Source organism: Staurois parvus, unplaced genomic scaffold (genome assembly GCF_062004578.1).
Source record: "Staurois parvus isolate SC_StPar_1 unplaced genomic scaffold, SC_StPar_1.0 ptg000174l, whole genome shotgun sequence".
Lineage (NCBI taxonomy): Eukaryota > Metazoa > Chordata > Amphibia > Anura > Ranidae > Staurois > Staurois parvus.
Window position 1 is genome coordinate 2,603,499 of NW_028317970.1, and position 20,935 is coordinate 2,624,433.

Below are 20,935 nucleotides of genomic sequence, written 5' to 3' on the forward strand. Positions count from 1 at the left end.
ACTTTTTGCTATTAAATATGTCTAGTAAAACAGAATTTAAAAAATCTAATTTTGTTATAAATTTAGGCAAAAATGTATTCTGATTCGTGGCTTTGCTAAAAAAAATCTCAATATGTGTAAATTAATTGGTTTATGGGAATATTATATCAGTATATATATTGCAATTTTTTTTTTTACTAGTAATGGCGGTGATCAGCGACTTATAGCGGGACTGCGGCGGGCATTCTGACACTGGGGGGGAACTGACTTGGTGTCACTGACATCCCCAGTGACACCAATACAGGGATCAGTGCTAATAAAAAGCACTGACACTATACTAATGACACTGGGCAGGAAGGGGTTACCATGAGCAATCAAAGGGTTAACTGTGCGTTTCACTGTGTGCATGCTGCTATGCAGTGCCATACAAAGCAGTGTGTAGGAGCTGACGGGAGAGATGTGTGTTGTTTATACACAGGTCTCTCCCCCGTTGGAGATACTCGGTGATCACCGGATGCCAGCGAGTAATCACTGTATGGAACCCAGTGACTAAAAGCCGAGGAGTGAATGGCGGTGCAGGTAGGGCGTGCGCCCCCTACCCGGAACTACAACACCATGTATATATAGGTGATTTTTGCGCAGCCATGCCACCCTGTAGCAGTATTTCTTCTATAGGGGGAAGGGAATCGGATAAATTGGTGTTTTATTGGGATGACACCATGGAGAGCGTCTTTTCCTTTGTCATTCTACTATGTCACACTGAGTCTATCTGCACAGCGATCTGATGGGACACAGCACCGCCATCATCTGACATGGGGGTTGGAGGAAAGCTGGAGATCTCGGATTGATAGAAGTGCTGGGTGACCCCTCAGAATTGGGGGTCATAGTATTCAGGGAAACCCCCCGGTGCTGTACCCCGAGGTGCTGTGTGCTCCATCATGAAGGAATGTTGGTGACATCCACATCTGTCATTTCCCTCATCATCAGAAAACCACACAATTCAGCTTTTGGCTTCACATTTGCTTTATTTATTCAATTTGTGGTGAAACATAAGAGATTGATAGATTTCCATCGTACTATTGTATTGTGACCACTTCATCCATGTCTCTGGGGGCCTCTGATCTCCTTATGAACTGTTTCTTCCATGATGAAGATCAGCCATGGAGTATATCTGAGGTGTATATCAGGGTGTGCTTCTTCCCCACATGAGAGCTGGGATGTCCAGCAACATACATCTAGAAGACATTTCCCACACTCAAAGCACTAATACACCTTTAGGGTTGTGTGGGACCCCTGATGTACAGGAAGACAGGACTTCAGTGAGGAACATTTCCCTCACTCAGGACAGGAAACTGGCTTCTCCCCATGTGAGATCTTTGATGTGTGTAAAGATTGGACTTCTGTGAAAAACATTTCCTGCACTCAGGACAGGAATACGGCTTCTCCCCTGTGTGAGATTTCTGATGTCTGGAAAGACTGGAATTCACTGAAAAACATTTCCCGCACTCAGGACAGGAATAAGGCTTCTCCCCCGTGTGACATCTCTGATGTTTGTAAAGACTGGACTTGTCTGAAAAACATTTCCCACACTCAGGACATGAATATGGCTTCTCTCCAGTATGAGATCTCTGATGTATGTCAAGACAAGACTTCTCTAAAAAACATTTCCCACACTCAGGACAGGAATATGGCTTTTCCCCTGTATGCAATCTCTGATGTGTGTAAAGATGGGCTTTTAGTGAAAAACTTTTCCCGCACTCAGGACAGGAATACGGCTTCTCCCCTGTGTGAGATCTCTGATGTTTGTAAAGATTAGACTTCTGTAAAAAGCATTTCCCACACTCAGAACAAGAATATGTCTTCTCCCCTGTGTGAGATCTCTGATGTCTGGAAAGACTGGACTTCACTGAAAAACATTTCCCGCACTCAGGACAGGAATAAGGCTTCTCCCCCGTGTGACATCTCTGATGTTTGTAAAGACTGGACTTGTCTGAAAAACATTTCCCACACTCGGGACATGAATATGGCTTCTCTCCTGTATGAGATCTATGATGTATGTCAAGACTAGACTTCTGTGAAAAACATTTCCTGCACTCAGAACAGGAATACGGCTTCACACCCGTGTGAGATTTCTTATGTGTGTAAAGACTGGAATTCTGTGAAAAACATTTCCCGCACTCAGGACAGGAATACGGCTTCTCCCCTGTGTGAGATCTTTTATGCACATTAAGATAGTATTTAGAACAGAAACCCTTCCCGCATTCACTACAGGAGAAGCTCTTCCCTGTTGGAAGGCCGGCCCGGTCCCGCACAGTCTGAGGTTCCTCAGGATTGGAGGAATCCGATGGTCCATCTACACTGGGTGGTGCCGGATGGACATTGGAGGGAGCCGGGTTTTCTCCTGGACTATACTGTGTGATGTCCTCATCTTCTACTTTCCAGTCTGGAGACAAAGTGAGACAATCCTCGGAGGTTTTCCTCATCTCTCGGCCATGGACTAAAATACAAAGACAAAGAGGATTACTAGACAGGAGATGATTGGCTCCCCCAAACCAGGACTCCGCCCACATCAGGCAGCTTGGTCTCTGAGGAGCTTACAATTCCACCCTCAAGGGAACTAGGAAATGGCTCCTCTGATCTCCTACCAGGTCATTTCTTTATTCATGGACCTTAGTCAGAGAGTGAGGAAACAACCAGAACTGTCTTTTATAGGAGGGACAGTGATGAGGGGATTATAGGACGAGGGTCCCCACCCCCTCTATCACTCATCGCCATCTTCCCAACACAAGAAGTACTGCACTTCCTTATTTAGTCCATGATTTAGTCATGAAGAACAGCGGGGCTGAGCCCCACCAGAGGTCAGAGAGTGAGGATGGGGGGAGAACAACCAAGATGAAGACTGGACTGATCCTGAAGACCACCATTATTGGGGTATTGACTCCTCCCTCATTATCACTTTCTGTTTAAGGGTCCAAAGTTGGAGGATGTTATCACATTATTATCACCATGTAAAAGTCTGTGCTCCAATCACATCATCCGATATAAAATGTCCAGCTGGGAGGAAATGGGAGCAAAAGAAGTAAGGACTATTTAATGTACAATTTATTATATCAGAAACAAAAGTTAGGACTATACAGTCAGATAATGTAATGTACAACACAGAGTATACAGTGGAGACAAGAATGATTTGACTTCCTGCAGATTGTGTACGTTTTCCCACTTACAGAGAAATGAAGGGTCTGTCATTTTTATCATAGGTGTATTTTAAATGATAGAGACAGAAAAATCCAGAAAAAAACACAATCCAAATGTTATAAATGGAGTTGCAGTTCAGTGAGTAAAACAAGTATTTGATCCCCCACCAACCAACAATGATTCTGACTCCCACAGACTGGCTAGGTGCTCATGTGGTCACAGATCAGTCCTGTCAATATAAGAAGGTGCTGCTAATGACAACTCATGTGTATAAAAGACACCTTCCACTGAATCTCTTTCTTGGGCACCACCATGGGCAAGACCAAAGAGCTGTCAAAGGATGTCAGGGACATGATTGTAGACCTGCACAAGGCTGGAATGGACTACAAGACCACCAGCAAGAAGCTTGGTGAGGAGACAAATGTTGGAGCGATTATTCACAAATGGAAGAAATACAAAGTAACCATCAATCGTCCTCCTTGCTCTGGAGCTCCATGCAGAATGTCACCTCATGGGGTAAAGATGATCATAAGAAAAGTGAGGGATCAGCCCAGAACTACATGGGAGGAGCTTGTGAATGATGTCAAGGCAGTTGGGACCACAGTCACCAAACCATTGGTAATACAATCCGCTGCCTTGGACTGAAATCCTGCAGTGCCCGCAAGGTCCCACTCCTCAAGAAGGCACATGTACAGGACTGTCTGAAGTCTGACAATGAACATCTAAATGATTCAGAGAAGGATTGGGAGAGAGTGCTGTGGTCAGAGGAGATCAGAATAGATCTCTTCGGCATTAACTTGACTCATCGTGTTGGAAGGAAGTAAAATGCTGACTATGACCCTAAGAACACCATCCCTACAGTCAAGCATGGAGGTGGACACATTATGCTTTGGGGCTGTTTCTCTACTAAAGGTTCAGGCCAACATTGCTGCATTGAGGGGCCAATAGACGGGGCCATGTATTGTGAAATCTTGGATTAGAACCTTCTTCCCTCAGACAGAACACTAAAGATGGGCCGTGGATGTGTCTTCCAGCATGACAATGACCCAAAACGTACCGCCAAGACAACAAAAGGAGTGGCTCAAGAAATAGCACGTTATGGTCATGGAGTGGCCTAGCCAGTCTCCAGACCTTCATCCTATAGAACATTTATGGAGGGAGCTGGAACTTTGAGTTGCCAAAAAACATCCAAGAAACCTTCAGGATTTAGAGAAGATCTGTAAAGAAGAGTGGACCAAAATCCCTCCTGAGATGTCTGCAAACCTGGGAACCAACTACAAGAAACGTCTGACCTCTGTCCTCGCCAACAAGGGTTCCTCCACCAAGTACTAAGTCATGTTTTACTTGGGGATCAAATACTTATTTTACACTCCATTTATAACATTTGTATTGTGTTTTTTCTGGATTTTTGGTTGATATTCTGTCTCTATCATTTAAAATACACCTATGACAAAAACATATACCCTTCATTTCTTTGTAAGTGGGCAAATTTACAAAATATGCAGGGGATAAAATAATTATTTTCCCCACTGTGCAGGGGTCAGGAGTATGTAATGTACAACATAGAGTATATAGTGCAGGGGTCAGGAGTATGTAATGTACAACATAGAGTATATAGTGCAGGGGTCAGGAGTATGTAATGTACAACATAGAGTATATAGTGCAGGGGTCAGGAGTATGTAATGTACAACATAGAGTATATAGTGCAGGGGTCAGGAGTATGTAATGTACAACAGATTATATAGTGCAGGGGTCAGGAGTATGTAATGTACAACAGAGTATATAGTGCAGGGGTCAGGAGTATGTAATGTACAACATAGAGTATATAGTGCAGGGGTCAAGAGTATGTAATGTACAACATAGAGTATATAGTGCAGGGGTCAGGAGCATGTAATGTACAACATAGAGTATATAGTGCAGGGGTCAGGAGTATGTAATGTACAACATAGAGTATATAGTGCAGGGGTCAGGAGTATGTAATGTACAACATAGAGTATATAGTGCAGGGGTCAGGACTCAGAATATTGTTATTCAGTAATTAGTGGAAGATTAAATGTTTACTGTAGACAAGTTGCAGAGATCCCACACCGCTGCCTCCCATCTCCTGAGACTGCACTCAGTGACTTGGGTCTGAGACACTACAGACATATCCCTCCACCCGGCACAGCCAGCAGACCACAGAGCAAGGAACCCTGGGAGAAATGTTCTGTCAGAGATCTTACTAGACCCAGACATGGGGAAGGAGACCCAAATCACATGTCTATGTCCATAGACAGCTTTGGTGAAAATGAACATTTTGCTGCCAGCTGAACCCCAGAACCTCCATAAATCCAGTCTAGATACATAAATTGTGTCTGCAGCACAGAGAAGGAAGATTATCCGAGAGAAATCCAGGAATACAGGACGGGGAACACAGCTCAGGAAAGTGACCAGGGGATTACAGGCTGATATCACCCAGTCCCCGCCCTACTCTGGACCAATCAGTGAGCAGTATGGGTGGAGGAATGGATTTAGTGTTCATGACCCACCTGTGCTGATCTCTGTAGGAGTGTCCTCCTCTATAAATGTCCCCGTTATTCCATCCTCCTCCATAGACTGCTGATCATCCCTCACATACGCCTCTTCTTCTTCTGATTTAACCTCAACCTTAGGATCTCTCAGGTTTCCACTCTGAATATATAATAAAAATGCCATCAATGGTAACAATGCAGATAATGTACAGATCCTAATGATACTATCAGTGATTGTTCCTCATCTACCTGATGATGGTGAGGGATGGTGTGACCTTCCTGTGTGGAATCCCGGGAATACAGAGGACGGGGACATCTCTCTGGTGGGTTCCTGGTATTAGGTGGCTCCATCATATCCTTATGTCCTTCTGAAAACTCCTCCATCACTCCATACTCCTCATCCTCCTCTTTATACTCTTCTTTAACATCAATATTATCATCCCCGAGGATTCCACTCTGAAAGATATAATAAAACATTCATTGTAACAAACATGCTGTGTATAAATCACAACTACCAATAATTGTCATCATCTACCTGATGATGGTGAGGGATGGTGTGACCTTCCTGTGTGGAATCCCGGGAATACAGAGGACGGGGACATCTCTCTGGTGGGTTCCCATGACTGGATCCATCTGTAGGAAACACACACACTGACTGAATCCATTGTTTCTATGTGTTTATCAGATGATGGGGGATCTAGGTGGATCCTCCGTACTGCTCTCTCCTTTACAATAAAGTCTCCTCTTACCCGGTGATGTGAGGGGCGGCTGATTGTCCATCATGACGTCCTTGTAGAGATCCTTGTGTCCTTCTAAATACTCCCACTCCTCCATGGAGAAATAGACAGTGACACCCTGACACCTTATAGGAACCTGACACACACAATGATACAGTCACCATCCAGACACATCCCTTGTCTGTTACTGGAGAATGTCCCAGAATTCCCGGCACCGCTCACCTCTCCTGTCAGCAGCTCCATCATCTTCTTGGTGACTTCTAGAATCTTCTCCATGTTGTGTCTCTCAGGGTTTAGGGAGTCACATGGAGGCACTGTGATGGTCATATGATCACCTGACTTCAGAAGAGGAAATCTCTGTATTGAGGGACCAATAGGAATATCATGTTACAATCCCAGAATCCTCCTCACCTCTCCGGTCAGGTCTGTGTGATGTCATGTGACCTCCCAGAATCCTCCTCACCTTTCCGGTCAGGTCTGTGTTTTATTAATAGAGATGAGAGTGATGTCATGTGACCTCCCAGAATCCTCCTCACCTCTCCGGTCAGGTCTGTGTTTTATTAATAGAGATAAGAGTGATGTCATGTGACCTCCCAGAATCCTCCTCACCACTCCGGTCAGGTCTGTTTCTTATTAATAGAGCTGAGAGTGATGTCATGTGACCTCCCAGAATCCTCCTCACCACTCCGGTCAGGTCTGTGTTTTATTAACAGAGGAAGTAGTGATGTCATGTGACCTCCCAGAATCCTCCTCACCTCTCCGGTCAGGTCTGTTTTATTAACAGAGATAAGAATGATGTCATGTGACCTCCCAGAATCCTCCTCACCTCTCCGGTCAGGTCTGTGTTTTATTAATAGAGATGAGAGTGATGTCATGTGACCTCCCAGAATCCTCCTCACCTCTCCGGTCAGGTCTGTGTTTTATTAATAGAGGTAAGAGTGATGTCATGTGACCTCCCAGAATCCTCCTCACCTCTCCGGTCAGCAGGTAGATTATCTCCAGGGTGAGGTTTAGTATCTTCTCAGTCATGTGACTCCGGTCCTCCTCCATCCTCATTGGTGCCATCATGTGATCTATACAGGTCTCCTTGTAGACGGATAACTTTGGGAAATGAAAGTAAGAATGATTTGGATGGTATTGGTCACACAATAATAGGATGTGGATGTGAGGGGGGAATAGGAGGGTTGCTGGACATTGAAGAACTACTCCCCCCATGGGAAGACATTTTGTTTGGACTGTTTAGTGTTTGTTACATCTTGAAGGACCTGGAACCCTCTTGGTTCGTCGGATCAGAAATCCCCTTTTCTCTGTTGGGTTTGTTTTGTTTCTGAACTGGTTTGCAGCTGAAACAGGACTCCTCTAAGAAGAAGTGCTCACTGAGTGAAGGAATGTCCTTCTCTATGTTACTTGATATTCCAGAACATATCACATGACCAGTGAGACAATAAGATGGTTAAGATTGCCGGTTCTGTAAGGTCAGAAAAATAAGTACAGGTGGGGGGAGGGCCACCACAGACCCAGAGACCTTCCCTCCCTCTGAGTCTCCTGAGCCCTCCAGTCCCCTATTCCCCCAAAGCCCTGCAGCCTGACTACCCCCTAAAAGGTCCCAGATTCCCCCTTCAGAGGCCCTAAAGTCCTTCAGCTTTACTAAACCCTCACAGCCCCTCAGCTCCTCTACTTCCCTCAGACCCCTCAGTATTTCCTCCCTCTGACACCAATGATGGAACATATTCTTCATGGCCGGCTGGGGAATGTTTCCTTCCTCCTGAGCAGCAATGTAAGGGGCTCTATGCTCCATACTCCTGACCCCGGCACTCCATCATTGTGTTGGCTGCATAGTGTAATGATTGCCCATTGGCTGCCTGTGTAGTGTCATCATTGCCCTTTGTAGGCCATGTATGGTCAGGATGGTCCTTGTCTTGTCTATTTATTGTCAGTGCTGTTTGTTTAGAGGACCATATTACTAGAATTTATCTCCACAATGAGGGGAATGTTCCGGCCCCGGAAGTGGGGGAATGTTCTGCCCCTGAAGGGGTTCATCTGGGTTCCCACACTATATATGTGTGTATCATCATCTGCTGGAGATAAAAGACGTCACAGTGACTATGGAGGAAGAGGAAGGACGTGACTATGGAGGAAGAGGACGGACGTGACTATGGAGGAAGAGGACGGACGTGACTATGGAGGAAGAGGACGGACGGGACGATGGAGGAAGAGGACGGACGTGACTATGGAGGAAGAGGACGGACGTGACTATGGAGGAAGAGGACGGACGTGACTATGGAGGAAGAGGACGGACGTGACTATGGAGGAAGAGGACGGACGTGACTATGGAGGAAGAGGACTGACGTGACTGTTGATGAAGAGGACGGACATGACTATGGAGGAAGAGGACGGACGTGACTATGGAGGAAGAGGATGGACATGACCATGGAGGAAGAGGTTGGACGTGACTATGGAGGAAGAAGACGGACGTGACTATGGAGGAAGAGATTGACATGACTATGGAGGAAGAGGACGGACATGACGGGGGGTTACTGGGTGTAAATAGGAAATAACATCTTATTACCTCCTCTGCTGCCACTTCCCCCAATGTCTCCTCTTCTTTGTGTCACATGGAACGTTCTATCTGTACCTGACATAATTTCCTGTCTGTACCTGACATCACTTCCTGTCTGTAGCTGACATCATTTCCATAGAGACTTCCTGTTTGGGTATAAGCGAGATCACCACCTTGTGGAGCTCAGAGGAACTGCAGCCCTGAGAAATGTCTCATGGTGTGATCCTGGCCTTGTGTTGTGTTCAACATTTTGAATGTTTTCTTGTCATATTTGCCCTTTAACCCCTTCAATACCGGGCACTTTTACCCCCTTCCTGCCCAGGACAATGTTCAGGTTTCCCTATCCTTCATTCAGGAGGTCCAGTCCCCACCATCTGGGGATACAGTATGTATGGTAGGTATATGTGAGCGCACAAAAATGGATATCAGCCGCTATGCACAAGGTAACCAAGTAACACCTTACAATCAGCAATGTAAATAATAGTGTGCAGCACGAAAATGATTGTAAAAGGTCAAAAAGGTACATAAAAGTGACATAAATATTCACAAATTGATTCTGAAAAATAAACTCGTGATATAAATAACACCAGACATATAAAAGTTCATAAAGTGACTAAGTGCTCATATATCCTGTACAGTCCTGGAAACGGTGCTGTGCAATCAGTATGGAAGAAATGCGCACTCACCGGAACGCGTAAAATAATGTGTGTTTTGTAATAAATCCTGCTGTCATCTAATGGTCATCTCAGGGCAGGAATAGAGTAAACTCCCTCTTATGGGGGATGGGTCCTGGGACTTTAAGATGATGAATCCGGGTTTTCCAGAGTTCCCCTTAAGGGATGGATGGGTGCAGCTCACTGGGTGTAATAGAGGCTCCCTCTCTGGGAACTGGGCAGTGGATGTCTGTAAATCAATACTCCCCGGGGGAGTCAAGGCAAACACATCCCATAGTGTAGTAGTATGAATATTTATTGAGAAAATAATAGGTATCCAGATAAAAACACATAGGGTGAGAAAGCAAAACCGCATGGACTAACCGGCCAGAGTTAAAGATGGCCGCCAGAGCTCCACGTTGCTCCGGCTGCGTGACATCATGGCGTTATTGGCTCCTCCTTGCGCGTTTCGTGCATCTGCATGTCATCTAAGGGCAACACCAATAACGTCAAGCCGTGTGCCGTCAGTTTATATAGACGACTGCGCATGCGCATTATACATGCTCCATTTTTGAGAAGACGTAACTTAGTGCACACGCACGGCTAAGCGGGCGCCATTTTTCCTTAGGTATTTTGAATGATATAAGCTGGAGTGACATATACACGTGTCAGCAAATAAACAGTAAATATTAGATAGTAGTGGGGTCCGGATAGGTCAGTAAGTAGTGATCAGTTGTTGGATCAAAACAAGGCGATATAAGAAAAGGGACAACAATTGTCCTAAATCCAGGCATATACCAAGGGAAGAATGGAAGCTGAGGTGTCATATATGTCAGGGGAAACATACCATATAAATCATTATAATTCCCAACAATATACTATATAGTCATCAACAATGATATACCACCAGATATAAATATATATATATATACCAAGGGAAGAATGGAAGCTGAGGTCTCATATATGTCAGGGAAACATACCATAGAAATCATTATAATTCCCAACAATATACTATATAGTCATCAACAATGATATACCACCAGATATAAATATATATATATACCAAGGGAAGAATGGAAGCTGAGGTGTCATATATGTCAGGGGAAACATACCATAGAAATCCTTATAATTCCCAACAATATACTATATAGTCATCAACAATGATATACCACCAGATATAAATATATATATATATATACCAAGGGAAGAATGGAAGCTGAGGTGTCATATATGTCAGGGGAAACATACCATAGAAATCATTATAATTCCCAACAATATACTATATAGTCATCAACAATGATATACCACCAGATATAAATATATATATATATAGTGTGTAAACGTGGGATTATATTATATATTATTATCTGGGAATACAAGTCATTCACACTCTACTGGTAGACAACAAGGTCCCCCAATCAGTCCGTCACCTTCCAGTCTCTGCAGCAGAATACCAGGATGGAGTCTAGCTGCTCGTCCTCCTGAGGATTTACCCCCTTAATGACCACGCCTCTTTTTAATACTCAGCACTGCACTAATTCCACTGATAATTGCACGGTCATGCAATGCTGCACCCAAATGAAACTTATGTCCTTTTTTTCACACAAATAGAGCTTTCTTTCGGTGGTATTTGATCACCTGTGCGCTTTTTATTTTTCACGTTATAAACAAAAAAAGACCAAAAATTTTGAAGAAAAATTATATTTTTTACTTTCAACTATAAAAAATATTTAGTAAACTCAAAGTTAGTTATAAATTTAGGCCAAAATGTATTCTGCTCCATGTTTTTGGAAAAAAAATCCCAATAAGTGTATATTGATTGCTTTGTGTGAAGTTATAGCTAGAGATGAGCGAATCGAAGTATCCGAAGTGGAATTCGAGTCGAATATCTGAAAAATTTCGATTCGTGCCGAATCCGAAAAATAGCCTAATTCGGACGCGCGAATCGAAATTTTTCAGAAAATGGCGGCTGACATGTGCGGCGACGGAGCGGGGATGTCTGGGAAGGCGCGCAGACAAGGCGCGCTGACCCATAATGCATGCCTCAACTACATGTGATCGCATCAGCCTATCAGCAGCCAGCCAGCCAGCACTGTGTAATGGTCGAGCTATAAATAGCGGCCATTTTGGAATTCTTCATTTGCCTGCAGTTATTGAACAGAGGCAGACCGCTCTGTACTAGGGACAGGGACAGAGTTAGGGCCACAGAAACGATAATTGGGGACAGAGAAAAGTTACTTAGGGACAGAGAACCATTACTCAGGGACACAGACTTGTTAATGAGGGCCACAGAATCGTTATTTAGGGACAAAGAAACGCTAGTTAGGGCCACAGAATTCATAATCAGGGACAGACAGAATTGTTACTCAGTGCCAGAGAATTGTTACTTAGGGCCACAGAAACGTTATTAGGGCCACAGAATTGTTACTCAGGGACAGACAGAATTGTTACTGAGTGCCAGAGAATTGTTACTCAGGGACAGACAGAATTGTTACTGAGTGCCAGAGAATTGTTACTTAGGGCCACAGAAACTTTAATTAGGGCCACAGAATTTTTACTCAGGGACAGACAGAATTGTTACTCAGTGCCAGAGAATTGTTACTCAGGGACAGACAGAATTGTTACTGAGTGCCAGAGAATTGTTACTCAGGGCCACAGAAACTTTACTTAGGGCCACAGAATTTTTACTCAGGGACAGACAGAATTGTTACTGAGTGCCAGAGAATTGTTACTCAGGGACAGACAGAATTGTTACTGAGTGCCAGAGAATTGTTACTTAGGGCCACAGAAACTTTACTTAGGGCCACAGAATTGTTACTCGCACAGACACAGAATTGTTACTCGCACAGACACAGAATTGTTACTGAAGGCCACAGAACTGTTACTTAGGGCCACAGAATTGTTACTCGCACAGACACAGAATTGTTACTCGCACAGTCACAGAACTGTTACTGAGGGCCACAGAACTGTTACTTAGGGACAAAGAAACGCTAGTTAGGGCCACAGAATTCATACTCAGGGACAGACAGAATTGTTACAGAGTGCCAGAGAATTGTTACTCAGGGACAGACAGAATTGTTACGGAGTGCCAGAGAATTGTTACTCAGGGACAGACAGAATTGTTACTGAGTGCCAGAGAATTGTTACTTAGGGCCACAGAAACTTTAATTAGGGCCACAGAATTTTTACTCAGGGACAGACAGAATTGTTACTGAGTGCCAGAGAATTGTTACTCAGGGACAGACAGAATTGTTACCGAGTGCCAGAGAATTGTTACTCAGGGACAGACAGAATTGTTAATGAGTGCCAGAGAATTGTTACTTAGGGCCACAGAAACTTTAATTAGGGCCACAGAATTTTTACTCAGGGACAGACAGAATTGTTACTGAGTGCCAGAGAATTGTTACTCAGGGACAGACAGAATTGTTACCGAGTGCCAGAGAATTGTTACTCAGGGACAGACAGAATTGTTACTGAGTGCCAGAGAATTGTTACTTAGGGCCACAGAAACTTTCATTAGGGCCACAGAATTTTTACTCAGGGACAGACAGAATTGTTACTGAGTGCCAGAGAATTGTTACTCAGGGACAGAGAGAATTGTTACTGAGTGCCAGAGAATTGTTACTTAGGGCCACAGAAACTTTAATTAGGCCCACAGAATTTTTACTCAGGGACAGACAGAATTGTTACTGAGTGCCAGAGAATTGTTACTCAGGGACAGACAGAATTGTTACCGAGTGCCAGAGAATTGTTACTCAGGGACAGACAGAATTGTTACTGAGTGCCAGAGAATTGTTACTTAGGGCCACAGAAACTTTAATTAGGGCCACAGAATTTTTACTCAGGGACAGACAGAATTGTTACGGAGTGCCAGAGAATTGTTACTCAGGGACAGACAGAATTGTTACGGAGTGCCAGAGAATTGTTACTCAGGGCCACAGAAACTTTACTTAGGGCCACAGAATTTTTACTCAGGGACAGACAGAATTGTTACTGAGTGCCAGAGAATTGTTACTCAGGGACAGACAGAATTGTTACGGAGTGCCAGAGAATTGTTACTTAGGGCCACAGAAACTTTACTTAGGGCCACAGAATTGTTACTCGCACAGACACAGAATTGTTACTCGCACAGACACAGAACTGTTACTGAGGGCCACAGAAACTTTACTTAGGGACAAAGAAACGCTAGTTAGGGCCACGGAATTCATACTCAGGGACAGACAGAATTGTTACGGAGTGCCAGAGAATTGTTACTCAGGGCCACAGAAACTTTACTTAGGGCCACAGAATTTTTACTCAGGGACAGACAGAATTGTTACTGAGTGCCAGAGAATTGTTACTCAGGGACAGACAGAATTGTTACTGAGTGCCAGAGAATTGTTACTTAGGGCCACAGAAACTTTAATTAGGGCCACAGAATTTTTACTCAGGGACAGACAGAATTGTTACTCAGTGCCAGAGAATTGTTACTCAGGGACAGACAGAATTGTTACTGAGTGCCAGAGAATTGTTACTTAGGGCCACAGAAACTTTACTTAGGGCCACAGAATTTTTACTCAGGGACAGACAGAATTGTTACTGAGTGCCAGAGAATTGTTACTCAGGGACAGACAGAATTGTTACTGAGTGCCAGAGAATTGTTACTTAGGGCCACAGAAACTTTACTTAGGGCCACAGAATTGTTACTCGCACAGACACAGAATTGTTACTCGCACAGACACAGAATTGTTACTGAAGGCCACAGAACTGTTACTTAGGGCCACAGAATTGTTACTCGCACAGACACAGAATTGTTACTCGCACAGACACAGAACTGTTACTGAGGGCCACAGAACTGTTACTTAGGGACAAAGAAACGCTAGTTAGGGCCACAGAATTCATACTCAGGGACAGACAGAATTGTTACGGAGTGCCAGAGAATTGTTACTCAGGGACAGACAGAATTGTTACGGAGTGCCAGAGAATTGTTACTCAGGGACAGACAGAATTGTTACTGAGTGCCAGAGAATTGTTACTTAGGGCCACAGAAACTTTAATTAGGGCCACAGAATTTTTACTCAGGGACAGACAGAATTGTTACTGAGTGCCAGAGAATTGTTACTCAGGGACAGACAGAATTGTTACCGAGTGCCAGAGAATTGTTACTCAGGGACAGACAGAATTGTTACTGAGTGCCAGAGAATTGTTACTTAGGGCCACAGAAACTTTAATTAGGGCCACAGAATTTTTACTCAGGGACAGAGAGAATTGTTACTGAGTGCCAGAGAATTGTTACTCAGGGACAGACAGAATTGTTACCGAGTGCCAGAGAATTGTTACTCAGGGACAGACAGAATTGTTACTGAGTGCCAGAGAATTGTTACTTAGGGCCACAGAAACTTTCATTAGGGCCACAGAATTTTTACTCAGGGACAGACAGAATTGTTACTGAGTGCCAGAGAATTGTTACTCAGGGACAGAGAGAATTGTTACTGAGTGCCAGAGAATTGTTACTTAGGGCCACAGAAACTTTAATTAGGCCCACAGAATTTTTACTCAGGGACAGACAGAATTGTTACTGAGTGCCAGAGAATTGTTACTCAGGGACAGACAGAATTGTTACCGAGTGCCAGAGAATTGTTACTCAGGGACAGACAGAATTGTTACTGAGTGCCAGAGAATTGTTACTTAGGGCCACAGAAACTTTAATTAGGGCCACAGAATTTTTACTCAGGGACAGACAGAATTGTTACGGAGTGCCAGAGAATTGTTACTCAGGGACAGACAGAATTGTTACGGAGTGCCAGAGAATTGTTACTCAGGGCCACAGAAACTTTACTTAGGGCCACAGAATTTTTACTCAGGGACAGACAGAATTGTTACTGAGTGCCAGAGAATTGTTACTCAGGGACAGACAGAATTGTTACGGAGTGCCAGAGAATTGTTACTTAGGGCCACAGAAACTTTACTTAGGGCCACAGAATTGTTACTCGCACAGACACAGAATTGTTACTCGCACAGACACAGAACTGTTACTGAGGGCCACAGAAACTTTACTTAGGGACAAAGAAACGCTAGTTAGGGCCACGGAATTCATACTCAGGGACAGACAGAATTGTTACGGAGTGCCAGAGAATTGTTACTCAGGGCCACAGAAACTTTACTTAGGGCCACAGAATTTTTACTCAGGGACAGACAGAATTGTTACTGAGTGCCAGAGAATTGTTACTCAGGGACAGACAGAATTGTTACTGAGTGCCAGAGAATTGTTACTTAGGGCCACAGAAACTTTAATTAGGGCCACAGAATTTTTACTCAGGGACAGACAGAATTGTTACTCAGTGCCAGAGAATTGTTACTCAGGGACAGACAGAATTGTTACTGAGTGCCAGAGAATTGTTACTTAGGGCCACAGAAACTTTACTTAGGGCCACAGAATTTTTACTCAGGGACAGACAGAATTGTTACTGAGTGCCAGAGAATTGTTACTCAGGGACAGACAGAATTGTTACTGAGTGCCAGAGAATTGTTACTTAGGGCCACAGAAACTTTACTTAGGGCCACAGAATTGTTACTCGCACAGACACAGAATTGTTACTCGCACAGACACAGAATTGTTACTGAAGGCCACAGAACTGTTACTTAGGGCCACAGAATTGTTACTCGCACAGACACAGAATTGTTACTCGCACAGACACAGAACTGTTACTGAGGGCCACAGAACTGTTACTTAGGGACAAAGAAACGCTAGTTAGGGCCACAGAATTCATACTCAGGGACAGACAGAATTGTTACGGAGTGCCAGAGAATTGTTACTCAGGGACAGACAGAATTGTTACGGAGTGCCAGAGAATTGTTACTCAGGGACAGACAGAATTGTTACTGAGTGCCAGAGAATTGTTACTTAGGGCCACAGAAACTTTAATTAGGGCCACAGAATTTTTACTCAGGGACAGACAGAATTGTTACTGAGTGCCAGAGAATTGTTACTCAGGGACAGACAGAATTGTTACCGAGTGCCAGAGAATTGTTACTCAGGGACAGACAGAATTGTTAATGAGTGCCAGAGAATTGTTACTTAGGGCCACAGAAACTTTAATTAGGGCCACAGAATTTTTACTCAGGGACAGAGAGAATTGTTACTGAGTGCCAGAGAATTGTTACTCAGGGACAGACAGAATTGTTACCGAGTGCCAGAGAATTGTTACTCAGGGACAGACAGAATTGTTACTGAGTGCCAGAGAATTGTTACTTAGGGCCACAGAAACTTTCATTAGGGCCACAGAATTTTTACTCAGGGACAGACAGAATTGTTACTGAGTGCCAGAGAATTGTTACTCAGGGACAGAGAGAATTGTTACTGAGTGCCAGAGAATTGTTACTTAGGGCCACAGAAACTTTAATTAGGCCCACAGAATTTTTACTCAGGGACAGACAGAATTGTTACTGAGTGCCAGAGAATTGTTACTCAGGGACAGACAGAATTGTTACCGAGTGCCAGAGAATTGTTACTCAGGGACAGACAGAATTGTTACTGAGTGCCAGAGAATTGTTACTTAGGGCCACAGAAACTTTAATTAGGGCCACAGAATTTTTACTCAGGGACAGACAGAATTGTTACGGAGTGCCAGAGAATTGTTACTCAGGGACAGACAGAATTGTTACGGAGTGCCAGAGAATTGTTACTCAGGGCCACAGAAACTTTACTTAGGGCCACAGAATTTTTACTCAGGGACAGACAGAATTGTTACTGAGTGCCAGAGAATTGTTACTCAGGGACAGACAGAATTGTTACGGAGTGCCAGAGAATTGTTACTCAGGGACAGACAGAATTGTTACTGAGTGCCAGAGAATTGTTACTTAGGGCCACAGAAACTTTAATTAGGGCCACAGAATTTTTACTCAGGGACAGACAGAATTGTTACTGAGTGCCAGAGAATTGTTACTCAGGGACAGACAGAATTGTTACGGAGTGCCAGAGAATTGTTACTCAGGGACAGACAGAATTGTTACGGAGTGCCAGAGAATTGTTACTCAGGGCCACAGAAACTTTACTTAGGGCCAGAGAATTTTTACTCAGGGACAGACAGAATTGTTACTGAGTGCCAGAGAATTGTTACTCAGGGACAGACAGAATTGTTACTGAGTGCCAGAGAATTGTTACTCAGGGACAGACAGAATTGTTACGGAGTGCCAGATAATTGTTACTCAGGGCCCCAGAAACTTTACTTAGGGCCACAGAATTTTTACTCAGGGACAGACAGAATTGTTACTGAGTGCCAGAGAATTGTTACTCAGGGACAGACAGAATTGTTACTGAGTGCCAGAGAATTGTTACTTAGGGCCACAGAAACTTTAATTAGGGCCACAGAATTTTTACTCAGGGACAGACAGAATTGTTACGGAGTGCCAGAGAATTGTTACTCAGGGACAGACAGAATTGTTACGGAGTGCCAGAGAATTGTTACTCAGGGCCACAGAAACTTTACTTAGGGCCACAGAATTTTTACTCAGGGACAGACAGAATTGTTACTGAGTGCCAGAGAATTGTTACTCAGGGACAGACAGAATTGTTACGGAGTGCCAGAGAATTGTTACTTAGGGCCACAGAAACTTTACTTAGGGCCACAGAATTGTTACTCGCACAGACACAGAATTGTTACTCGCACAGACACAGAACTGTTACTGAGGGCCACAGAAACTTTACTTAGGGACAAAGAAACGCTAGTTAGGGCCACGGAATTCATACTCAGGGACAGACAGAATTGTTACGGAGTGCCAGAGAATTGTTACTCAGGGCCACAGAAACTTTACTTAGGGCCACAGAATTTTTACTCAGGGACAGACAGAATTGTTACTGAGTGCCAGAGAATTGTTACTCAGGGACAGACAGAATTGTTACTGAGTGCCAGAGAATTGTTACTTAGGGCCACAGAAACTTTAATTAGGGCCACAGAATTTTTACTCAGGGACAGACAGAATTGTTACTCAGTGCCAGAGAATTGTTACTCAGGGACAGACAGAATTGTTACTGAGTGCCAGAGAATTGTTACTTAGGGCCACAGAAACTTTACTTAGGGCCACAGAATTTTTACTCAGGGACAGACAGAATTGTTACTGAGTGCCAGAGAATTGTTACTCAGGGACAGACAGAATTGTTACTGAGTGCCAGAGAATTGTTACTTAGGGCCACAGAAACTTTACTTAGGGCCACAGAATTGTTACTCGCACAGACACAGAATTGTTACTCGCACAGACACAGAATTGTTACTGAAGGCCACAGAACTGTTACTTAGGGCCACAGAATTGTTACTCGCACAGACACAGAATTGTTACTCGCACAGACACAGAACTGTTACTGAGGGCCACAGAACTGTTACTTAGGGACAAAGAAACGCTAGTTAGGGCCACAGAATTCATACTCAGGGACAGACAGAATTGTTACGGAGTGCCAGAGAATTGTTACTCAGGGACAGACAGAATTGTTACGGAGTGCCAGAGAATTGTTACTCAGGGACAGACAGAATTGTTACTGAGTGCCAGAGAATTGTTACTTAGGGCCACAGAAACTTTAATTAGGGCCACAGAATTTTTACTCAGGGACAGACAGAATTGTTACTGAGTGCCAGAGAATTGTTACTCAGGGACAGACAGAATTGTTACCGAGTGCCAGAGAATTGTTACTCAGGGACAGACAGAATTGTTACTGAGTGCCAGAGAATTGTTACTTAGGGCCACAGAAACTTTAATTAGGGCCACAGAATTTTTACTCAGGGACAGAGAGAATTGTTACTGAGTGCCAGAGAATTGTTACTCAGGGACAGACAGAATTGTTACCGAGTGCCAGAGAATTGTTACTCAGGGACAGACAGAATTGTTACTGAGTGCCAGAGAATTGTTACTTAGGGCCACAGAAACTTTCATTAGGGCCACAGAATTTTTACTCAGGGACAGACAGAATTGTTACTGAGTGCCAGAGAATTGTTACTCAGGGACAGAGAGAATTGTTACTGAGTGCCAGAGAATTGTTACTTAGGGCCACAGAAACTTTAATTAGGCCCACAGAATTTTTACTCAGGGACAGACAGAATTGTTACTGAGTGCCAGAGAATTGTTACTCAGGGACAGACAGAATTGTTACCGAGTGCCAGAGAATTGTTACTCAGGGACAGACAGAATTGTTACTGAGTGCCAGAGAATTGTTACTTAGGGCCACAGAAACTTTAATTAGGGCCACAGAATTTTTACTCAGGGACAGACAGAATTGTTACGGAGTGCCAGAGAATTGTTACTCAGGGACAGACAGAATTGTTACGGAGTGCCAGAGAATTGTTACTCAGGGCCACAGAAACTTTACTTAGGGCCACAGAATTTTTACTCAGGGACAGACAGAATTGTTACTGAGTGCCAGAGAATTGTTACTCAGGGACAGACAGAATTGTTACGGAGTGCCAGAGAATTGTTACTTAGGGCCACAGAAACTTTACTTAGGGCCACAGAATTGTTACTCGCACAGACACAGAATTGTTACTCGCACAGACACAGAACTGTTACTGAGGGCCACAGAAACTTTACTTAGGGACAAAGAAACGCTAGTTAGGGCCACGGAATTCATACTCAGGGACAGACAGAATTGTTACGGAGTGCCAGAGAATTGTTACTCAGGGCCACAGAAACTTTACTTAGGGCCACAGAATTTTTACTCAGGGACAGACAGAATTGTTACTGAGTGCCAGAGAATTGTTACTCAGGGACAGACAGAATTGTTACTGAGTGCCAGAGAATTGTTACTTAGGGCCACAGAAACTTTAATTAGGGCCACAGAATTTTTACTCAGGGACAGACAGAATTGTTACTCAGTGCCAGAGAATTGTTACTCAGGGACAGACAGAATTGTTACTGAGTGCCAGAGAATTGTTACTTAGGGCCACAGAAACTTTACTTAGGGCCACAGAATTTTTACTCAGGGACAGACAGAATTGTTACTGAGTGCCAGAGAATTGTTACTCAGGGACAGACAGAATTGTTACTGAGTGCCAGAGAATTGTTACTTAGGGCCACAGAAACTTTACTTAGGGCCACAGAATTGTTACTCGCACAGACACAGAATTGTTACTCGCACAGACACAGAATTGTTACTGAAGGCCACAGAACTGTTACTTAGGGCCACAGAATTGTTACTCGCACAGACACAGAATTGTTACTCGCACAGACACAGAACTGTTACTGAGGGCCACAGAACTGTTACTTAGGGACAAAGAAACGCTAGTTAGGGCCACAGAATTCATACTCAGGGACAGACAGAATTGTTACGGAGTGCCA

General features: G+C 43.9%; 1 protein-coding gene across 1 annotated transcript; it reads right to left on the reverse strand.

The window, feature by feature from the left end:
• Positions 1-1,295: 1,295 nt before the first annotated feature.
• Positions 1,296-2,508, reverse strand: LOC149462516 (uncharacterized). Its single transcript, XM_089676843.1, has one exon. It carries the CDS (start codon positions 2,460-2,462, stop codon positions 1,296-1,298), a length of 1,167 nt encoding a protein of 388 aa, XP_089532969.1. The 5' UTR covers positions 2,463-2,508.
• Between the last annotated feature and the right edge of the window lie 18,427 nt (positions 2,509-20,935).

What these genes read in the sequence shown, in the direction of transcription:
- LOC149462516 (XM_089676843.1), bottom strand. Translation starts at nt 2,462, where the DNA reads ATGAGGAAAACCTCCGAGGATTGTCTCACTTTGTCTCCAGACTGGAAA.